This window comes from Vicia villosa, unplaced genomic scaffold (assembly GCF_029867415.1).
Source record: "Vicia villosa cultivar HV-30 ecotype Madison, WI unplaced genomic scaffold, Vvil1.0 ctg.000222F_1_1, whole genome shotgun sequence".
Lineage (NCBI taxonomy): Eukaryota > Viridiplantae > Streptophyta > Magnoliopsida > Fabales > Fabaceae > Vicia > Vicia villosa.
The window spans coordinates 247,205-257,464 of NW_026705084.1; the positions used below are offsets into that span (position 1 = coordinate 247,205).

Below are 10,260 nucleotides of genomic sequence, written 5' to 3' on the forward strand. Positions count from 1 at the left end.
AAGTAAACGGGGTATGTGTATGGATACTTAGGTACAAATGTGGGTACAAATGCAGGTATAGACTCGGGTACGGAATTCTATTTAAACTGCAGAAATAAACGGGATATGTATATGGATACTTAAGTACAAATATGGATACAGACATTGTTGTCCATGCAGGTATAGACTCGAGGACGAAATTCTTTTTAAACTGCAAATATGAGGACGAAATTCTATAGTTACTAATGAGGGAAGTCGCTCAATGGAATTGACTGGGTGTCGGTCTCGTGCAGTATGACTTTAGGGAAAAGTGTTAAATTGAACTATAGTGTGTAAATACAAGTTGTATGCTCTAATCCTAACAAATAATATACAATATAAATTCTTTAATTAGTTTTAAAATTTAGAGGATATCCAACTCAACATACAAATACAAATACAAAATCGATTTATAAGATGAAAGGTGTTCAAACTATATAAAAAATACATACGCCCAATCTCGGGCAATGTGAGACTAAACTCACACCAGCCGCCCGAATGCCGCAATTAGGCAGCTAAGAATGCCGCAATCAAGGCGGATTTTTCCAATACATGGCAAACTCATTATGAAATGAAACATATTTCAATATATTACAAAACTTCAAATATGCTTGCACATTTGCTGAATTCTTGATTATAATTTTGGAAGACCATGCATAAAAATTGGCACTTCCTGAAATGTACTCTTAATTCTCTTTCTCTAGAATCTATTAATGCAAAAAACTTGTAGCAGTAGTTCTGCCTAAGCAGATAATACAGGCTGTTGTGAGGCTTCTTCTGTCTGCAAACTTTCATAATAATTGACAAGAACTTTCCATCCACTTGGACACATAAATCCTTCTGGTGGATTCTCTCCACTTTTTGCATAAGACCTCATCTGGAAAATAAAAAATAAAAATTAATGTTACATCTTGTAACAAAGAAACATAATGAACTAGATCTTAAGGGCTTTGACCAGGTGCCGACCTGGTCTATCGGTGCGTGTCTTACAACCTATAGGTGTTCGAGCCAATTGTTTTTAATTCGATATTAATAAAAGGTGTCTGACACGTGTCTAAAGTTTATTCGAGAAGTATACGCGTCTACAATGATTCTGACTTTGTAGTTGTGTATTGTGTGTGCTTCTTAGGTTATATCTCTAACAAGCACATAATCACATTAACAAGAACTAACATTTTAAAACATTTTTCATTTCAAATACTTCAAATTAATCCTCACATAATTTTTAAGATAAATATATAAAATTTTAGCAACTCCATGTTCTAACTAACTAATATATGTTTCAAGCAAGAATCATGAACCAGGATTTGTCATTGTAATCTAGCATAGACTTGTATAGTTATGTGATAATATTCATGACAAAGTAAATAAAATTATATGGAATATAATACCTTGGTTCCAGATATAAAGAGGAAATCTTTAGATCGGCTAGGATCGAAAAATGCCATCTTGTTTACCTTAGTGTCATAAGCTGCCACCTGTAGTATAAAATAGAAAACAATCTGTCACTGAAAGATCATATCTCAGAGGAGGAAGAGCGTACGGATCATGTCTAAAAGCAATAATTCTTACCTTGAATGGCAAAATGTTGAGCTTCTCGAGACCAGGAGCCATGCTAAGAACCTTTTTCCCATGATCAGGGTCATACAAATCCCTTTTCTCTGTTGGGTGACCCATACCAGCAGGATCACGACCAACAATATAGAAATTGGCACCAGCATTTATCCGTGCCTTTGCGTGCCATTGTACTTCAGTCGGCCCTGCATAATGCATAGGTGACGGAAATATTGCAACTATGGTCGTCTCAGGATCGAGAACTCCATCTTCTAGCACCTAAGAACAAGAAAATGTATACGGTTCACGGAAAATATAAGTTTGTTCAGATTCTGCTACACTATAGCGTCAATATTTAACATACTTATTCTTACTCAACGCCATATGAGATGAAAATTACCTTGCTATGTTGCTCCATCCTGACATCTAAGGGTACGTCGTCGGCCTTTGTGAAACCTCCAAGAGGATGAAGCAATAAAATCGGGTTTTTGTAACCCATGTCTAATAGGCGTTGACGAGTATCGTTCATCAACAAGGCATGACCATTATGGACAGGATTTCTTAACTGAAAAGCGAAAACTGCATCAGCTTTACGCCTATCGAATTCTTCACGAAGTTGTTTGGGAGAGAGCCTGTAGTTATCAAGACCATCATTGTATTTGATAGGTTTAAGAACTTCCAAATCTCCTCCGATAAGCCAATTTCCAGATTGAGCAATGACCTCTTCGACATAAGGCAATCCTGGAGCAGTTGTTCCCCATGTTCTAGCAATTCTTTCTTCTTTGTTATGCTTGTAGATTTCAATGCTGCAACAATACTAAATCGTTAATGAAAAGTGAAAACTAGGAAATTTTGTATATAGCCATCGCAATTAAAATCGATGTTCTAAAAACCAAACATGGCGATTCAACTGTGGTTAAACAATGATCATGATTGTTCGCAAAATGTCTCAATACATGACTCTGACACATGTAATTACATTCAATCTCTACAATTTTCTCAAACTACGAGTCTACATGTCTCTTAGTGTCCAACACATGTCGATATCTGACACTCACACGACCCTACTCTGACACATGTAACAAGGTCTGCCTGTCTCTTAGTGTCCTACACATGTCGATATACACTCACACGACCCTGACAGTTACATTCAATCTCTACAATTTTCTCAAACTACTAACAAGGTCTACATGTCTTTTAGTGTCCAACACATGTCGATATCCCCACCCTGACACATGTAACAAGGTCTGTCTGTCTCTTAGTGTCCTACACATGTCGATATACACTCACACGACCCTGACACATGTAGTTACATTCCATCTCTACAATTTTCTCAAACTACTAACAACATCTTCTTGTCTATGTCGCATTTGGCGTCAGTGTTTCTATTTCTTATATTGTAACCAAAATTTATCACCATAACAATTGAATAACTAATCAACTAAAAAATACAGATTAACCCTAAAATTAATTTAAATCCATGACAATATCAAAGCAACAAATTCAATAAAAAAAAAATCAATTGAACTATTAATCAACTAAAAAACACAAATTAACTAAGGTTTTAAACATCGGTCCCCCAGTCATGTAAAGTCACAATATAGGTCTATACACATGTTGCGACACTGATTAGAGACGTTACAGTATGAATTAACCAGAAATTGTTATTTATCATAAAAACGGTAGCATCAATACCTTCCAATACTGTTTTGTCGCGACCGTTTTTGCAGCAACGTACAACCTTGAAATTAACCTTAAAATTAAAGCAAGAGCGAGAGAAACTAACCTTCTAAGAATAGCAACACAATCTCCATCAGGCCCAATCAACCCAACATTAGAAGAAGACCCAATTTTTCCTTTAGTCTCATCATCAATAGCCAAAACAATAGGAAGTGACATATTAACAAAAGAACCATCATTCAACCTAAACGAATTAAAATGCAAACTTTGAAGATACTCATTTTCCCTCATGAACCCTTTCAAAGGACTAGCCCAACCTTCACAAATCACATGCACCCATTCAAAATCAACCTTTGTTAGTTTCACATTAGGAAGTGACTTAGCTTCAAGCACCTTAGAATCTCTTTCATTTTCAGGCACCACAAGATCTACTAACACACCCCCATCTGGCTCAATTAAAGAGCTTTTGATCATGAAACTCTCTTGCATTCTTCTCTTAACTTTTCTACACTTTGTAACAATGAATGGATTGTTATGAGAAATGGGTTTTGCAAGAAAGTTAGTATTGTAACATAAAGTGTTGTTTTTGATTAATTTGTTTGCATGATTGGTATTGTGATTGATGTTATGGTGAGAAAGTAATTGTAGCTTGATGGTTAGAGACATTATGGGAAACTAATGGTTTTTTGGGGAGAGAAGAAAATGGGAGTGTTGAAATAGTTTCAATGTGGCATAATTATAACAACCACTACCTATGAGTATGGCGAACATGTTGGATTAGATTCACAAGAAGTGGTTTTTTTTGGTTGAGTTTGTGGATGAGAAAAGTGTGGTAGTGTATGCATGCTTTAAAAGATGCAATTTTGGTTTTGTGGGACCATAATTGTTACAAAAAGAGGCATCAAAAGATGAATGGGGACTGATAGTGAAACAGAATGAGTATTTGAGAATAAAGAAAAAAAATATTGCTTTTGATTTTGAAGATTATTAATTAGTACTTTTAAAATGAATCTTTTGATTGCTTTAGAAAATGAATCTTGAAAATATATAGTAATATATAATAGCATACATATAAAAAGTCAAACAATTAAATACCTAAAAAAAAAATTTTAATCAAGGAAGGTGATAATACACTTTAATATGGTTATAAAGTGAATTTATGTAATAATATAATGTGTTTTTATTCAATGTTTGTGTGAAATTAATGTAAACTTCTTTTTATTTTTCTATACATTAACATTATAGATTCTCAATTTCAAGCAATTATATCCAAGTCCATTCTCTCCGAATTAGAGCAGTAAAAATGGCTCAGGGCTCAGTCCATCAAGATAGAATAGGGTTTGAGTTTTAAAAGTAAAGTCTTAATTTTTTTAAAAGGTTTTTTTAGTCAAATTTAAAAATATTTGCTATCAATTAGGGTTAGTATTTATAGTAGCTTGTTTTAATTGCATAATTATAAATTTAAAAAAATAAAAATATTTAAGTTGTCTTTAGAATGGCAATTTGACTCATACTCTATGGGTACTCGCAAAAAATATTCACAAAAGATGGAGTAAAAACCTCCAAAATAGGTATGGGCACGGGTAATTACCCATTAAAATAAGCGGGTATGGGTGCGGACACGGATATCTTACTACCCACCATATCCCATACCCGCACTACATATTTATATAATATCACTTATATTATTATAATATAAAAATGCACGTTTATCAATTTTAAAAAAAAATATTTGCTATTAAACTATTACACATTTTAATAAAAGTGTTTATTTATTTCCGAACTCAATAATAACATGCATAATTTTTTTAATATTGTTAAAAAACTTAAAAATATATAATATTTTATAATTAATCAATTTAATTTTATCGCAAACGCGGATAAACGGGCACCTGGACGGGTATTGAGGTACCCGTAGGGTACGAGTACAAGTATGAACATTGGTGCCCACGCGAGTATGGGCTCAGGTACGAGGATTTTTTAAACCATGAATATAGGGATAGGTACTATAGTACCCTGCCCAAACCTTGCCCATTGTCGTCCCAATGTCACATTGCAAACAACACATTAAATTTTTTAATTTCACTTAGTTTTATTTTTAATATTTTATTCAGATTTTCCAAGTTGAATATTACATTATATTTTACGGATTGACATTTTATTTTGCTATTTTTTTTCTTTTATTAGTTTGTTTTAAATAGAGTTTAATGGTTGTGCACTCTTAGTATCCAATCAAAATATTTTAAAGGGTCAAATTATATAAAATTTAAAATTTACATTATGACTTGACGGAATATATGATTATCATTAGTTAAGAGTGCCTGCACCGTCTCTTTTCTCTATTAAATATTTATTTGTTATTTAAAAATATTATATACATATATATATATATATATATATATATATTGAAAAATAATAATGTTTTTAAAATATATCATATTTTAAACTAATATAATTTATGTTTTTCATTTGTAATAAGTGTTTTAAAAATCGGACCATTCATCAAACTAGTGAAGGTACTGAGTCACTAGTTCATTGGTCCAACTATAAGACTAAACTAAATTAAATCGAATAGCTTGATTGAATAACATGATCTTTATTACAAAACTATATAGTTATTTAATCGGTTGAACCGAGTGACTCGATCTCTAAAAAGATTATGATACCTTCAAAATTTTAAATTATTATAATTTCACAAGTTATTTCTTTAAATTCAAATTTTATACATAGTCACAACACATAATAAAATAATACAAAATACAAATCCAAATAAACGTTGAACAAAGTCTAATTGCAACCTGAATAACAAAATAACTTCAATTCTAAAGAGGAAAAATTGTTCTAAATAAATATTAAATAAAGTTTATTTATATTTTAATTTTATTTTAAAAAATATTATTAAAACACCTTCGTTTTGTTCGAAAAAAAACAAGCATTTAACTCGCCGATTTTTCAAAACTCTCAATTCATCAATTTTAATTAGTTTTTGTTGGTTCTAGCTGATTCCTACTCGTTCAATAACTTATCCGACCCAATGATTAGACTAGACTGATAACCTTTATGATCCTCAGTTTGATCGGCCGATCTGATCCGATTTTTAAATTAGTATTTGAAATAAATACTATGGTTTTTATAAGTTTTTTTTTACAAAATAATACTTTTATGACTAGTCCTATAAAGCCGAAGGTTCATTATAGCCTACTCGTTTAAGTTTGGATAGCCTGTTAAGGAACATGTGACTAGTTTTGATAATTATACTATTAATTATGTTGTACTCTAATAAGCAATCAAGCGGGCCCATTAGATAAAGGAAACAATTTGTTTGGCTAAAAATTTTCATCACAAGTTAGGGGTGTTTTTAGCATTTCAGCCCATGTATTATGCTTTTTTTCTCTTTAATTAAGTGGCCTATGGCCCATTTAGTTATGAAAAACCCCACTATATATATTGTAAATTCTAATTTGTGGAATGATAAGAAGAAAATTATTTTTATGTTTTTATCTCTTATGCAACTTAAGTCTAGGATGACTTAGCATAGTCAGGTACTTTAATACCTTGAATTCATGCCCCCCCTAAACCTACCAATCCTTCTTCTAAAAAAATTGTATAAGAAGTTGTTCAAACAGCACACCTTCCCTTGGACAATGCTATGAACCAAACCCAACAACACATGGACGAGAGGTTTGAGAAAGCTACTCTAGATTTGGAGCATCATGTTGGACAGATTCACACCAGATTAGATAGTGACAAACATATTGTAGAATCTAGATATATATCCATCATGTATATTTTCAACAAGCTTGCAATCCAAAAGAAACATCAACATACTGCTACTGTTCACTCTGCAGCTAGTTCTTCAAGTATCACTCAAAACTCCATCTTAATTCCCATGATTACAACCTATGCTACCTAGATTTTATTCCCTACCAACACCCCTCTAAGAAACTCAAAAACGTTCTCTAACACTCTCCCACAACCTACGGTTATTGTACAACTATGAAACCCTATTGCACATCTCCCACAATTTCCCCCCTTACCTCTCTTCCCCAACAGCTTTTGCACATACAAAACACTATAATATCCTTTTTGTCTAACCCATTCCATACCCCTAAATATGTAATATTCTTCCATTACCCCCTTTTCGAACACCTAAACTAGAACCTGCTATGTTTGATGGTTCAAACCCATTTGAATGGTTATTTCAAGCTGACCAATTTTTTCAATTTTTACAATTACCACAAGAAAATAGATTAACCTTAATATCATTTTACATGAAAGGTGATGCCTTGTGTTGGTTTAAGTGGATGCACTATAATTAATTATTAACAGACTGGTTCTCATTTACAAAAGTTTTGGAATTACGATTTGGTCCTCCTACTTATGATAACCATCAAGATGAGTTATTTAAATTAAAAAAAGATGGTTCAGTTGTTTATTAACATAAGTTTGAGAAATTTGATTACCAGGTTATTGGTTTACCTCAAGATGCAATTTTGAATTGTTTTATTTCTGGTTTAACCCTTGAAATTCGCAATGAAATGACCATTCATCGACCTGGCTCAATTTCCTAATTTCAATTCGCAATGTACATCTTTTTTTCTTCTATATATTACTATTTCAAGCAATCATATTCGGGTTTCATTAAAAGTTAAAGACCATATTCTCCAAATTAAAGCTGTAAAAATCGCTCAATCAATCAAGATTGAATAGGGTTTGAGTTTTAAAAGTAAAGTCTGAATTTTTAAAAGTGTTTTTTGTCAAATTTGAAAATATCTGCTAGGGGTTAGTATTTATGAGTCTTAGTCTTAAAAATAGGACCGATCATCAAATCGACAAAGATACTGAATTATTGGTTAACTGATCAAATTATTCGGTTAATGATCAAATTAGTTGAATTGAAAATCATAAAGGTCACCGATCCATAATAGTCTATTTTATTTGCATAATTATAAATTTAAAAATAATAATATTTAAGTTGTCTCATTATATTTTCTAAGTTGAATATTACATTATATTAAATAAAATTACTTTTTATTTTGCTACTTCTTTCTATTTTATTATAGTCTGTGTTATTTTAACTATTTATGTATTATTTAAAATTATTTTATATATACTTTTGTAAAATATTAGTGTTTTAAAAATATATTATATTTAAATTAATATACTTTATATTTTATATTTTTAATAAATACTACAGAATTTTGTTTAAATTCTTTATAGAAATTATAATTAAACGACTCGTTTAAATTTGAGCAGCGTACAATATATATAAGGCCAGATTCATAACATATTTTTAGCTCAAATTAGAATATAATTTTTATGGCTTTCTCTGATAAAGGCGGAGGTTCAGTCTATTGAAGTCCTTGATAATTTAAATGCATTATGAAAACTTATGAGATCGTTTCGGGGAAAATAGCTTATTAGAAAAGCACTTCTAGGAGTCTGAAAAAAACAATGTTGTGAAGAGGAAATCGATTCCCAGTATCGGGAAATCGATTTTCTGAGTGTTGTGTTGTTTTATTTTTGGTTTTCTAGTTGGGGAAATCGATTTCCTTTGCAATTTTTGTGTTTTTAAGTTGCTTTTGGGCTTGTTTTTGGTTCCAGCTTGTATTGGTTAGTATCCTATAAATCCCCTCATGTAGAATGGTTTGAAGTTAATGCCATTTGTTAATATTTTCCTCAATTACTCTCTCTCACTCAATATCTCAATTAACTTCATCTTCTCAAATTCTCTATTTTCTCCATTGATTCACTTACAAGTTTTGTGCTTGTTCCAATATATGGTAACGATTCGAGATGGAGTCCAAGGAAGTGATGTGTGGTAATTGAATTTTGGTTGTTCAACACATATGAAAAGTAGAAAGGATTGGTTTGTCAAAATCAATCAAGCCACAAAGAATAAAGTAAAATTCACGGATGATATCACTTTAGCGGTTGACGAGGTCGATGATGTTTTAATCATGAGAAGGGATGGTGGTCATTCGTTGATCAAAGATGTGTTATATATTCCTGGAATTAAATGTAATATCTTGAGTCTGGCCAATAGCTTGAGAAGGATTACACGATTCGCATGGATAATAAGATTTTGCGCATTTTGGACCAAAACGAGGTTTTAGTCCTTAAAGCTTGCTACAACGGCAAGTCGAGAAGAGTGGTTGTGGCACTACCGTCTCGGACATCTCAATTTTTTGAGACGTTTATGCGTTATAAAGGAACGGTATGGTAACCGGGTTTCCAAGAATCAATGTTCCAGCTGAGATGTGAGAAAAATGTGTACAAGGGAAGAAACACAAGGATAGATTCATCAAAGATGCAGGTCATATGACAAAATGTCACCTTCAGGTGGTGTATTTCGATGTTTTTAGTCTGATGCAAGTCGACTCGTATGGTGGCAATAGATAATTTGTCACATTTAACGATGATTTTAGAAGGAAGCTATGGACATACCTAATCAAGAGGAAGGATGAGGTATTTGATATGTTCAAGAAGTTCAAGTCCATGGTTAAGCGGCAAAGTGGTCACAAAATTAAAATTCTCAAAACGGATAGTGGAGGTGAGTATACGTTGAACGAGTTTGGGAATTATTGTGATGAGGAGGGTGTAGTGCGTGAGGTTGTTCCACCTTATACGCCTCAGTAAAATGGTGTTTCCGAGAGGAAACATCGTTCGATAATGAATATGGTTCGTAGTATGTTGAATGGTAAAAGCTTGCCGAAGGAATTGTGGGGTGAAGTCGTTTCTATAGCCACCTATTTGTTGAATAGGCATCCTACAAAGAAGCTGGACAAAGGGACTCCAGAAGAGGTATGGCGTGGATTAAACCAAGTTTAAGTCATTTGAAAGTTTTTGGTTAGACTGCATTTCGATATATTCCGGGCCAGCTTCAAAAGAAGTTGGATAACAAAGGAGAGTTGATGTTGCTTGTTGGTTACCATCTTACCGGAGGTTACAAGCTGTTTGATGTGAAAAAAAAGAAGATTGTAATAAGTCGTGATGTGGTAGTGGATG

The 10,260-nt window shown here is 32.5% G+C and overlaps 1 protein-coding gene across 1 annotated transcript; it reads right to left on the reverse strand.

Annotated features, from left to right (window-relative positions):
- Positions 1-361: 361 nt before the first annotated feature.
- On the reverse strand, positions 362-4,078 carry LOC131625582 (ATP sulfurylase 2-like). Its single transcript, XM_058896431.1, has 5 exons — positions 3,359-4,078; positions 1,973-2,378; positions 1,591-1,851; positions 1,410-1,496; positions 362-895 (listed from the first exon to the last, which is right to left on the reverse strand). The coding sequence occupies exons 1-5, from the start codon at positions 3,916-3,918 to the stop codon at positions 761-763; spliced, it is 1,449 nt and encodes a 482-aa protein (XP_058752414.1). The 5' UTR covers positions 3,919-4,078; the 3' UTR covers positions 362-760.
- Between the last annotated feature and the right edge of the window lie 6,182 nt (positions 4,079-10,260).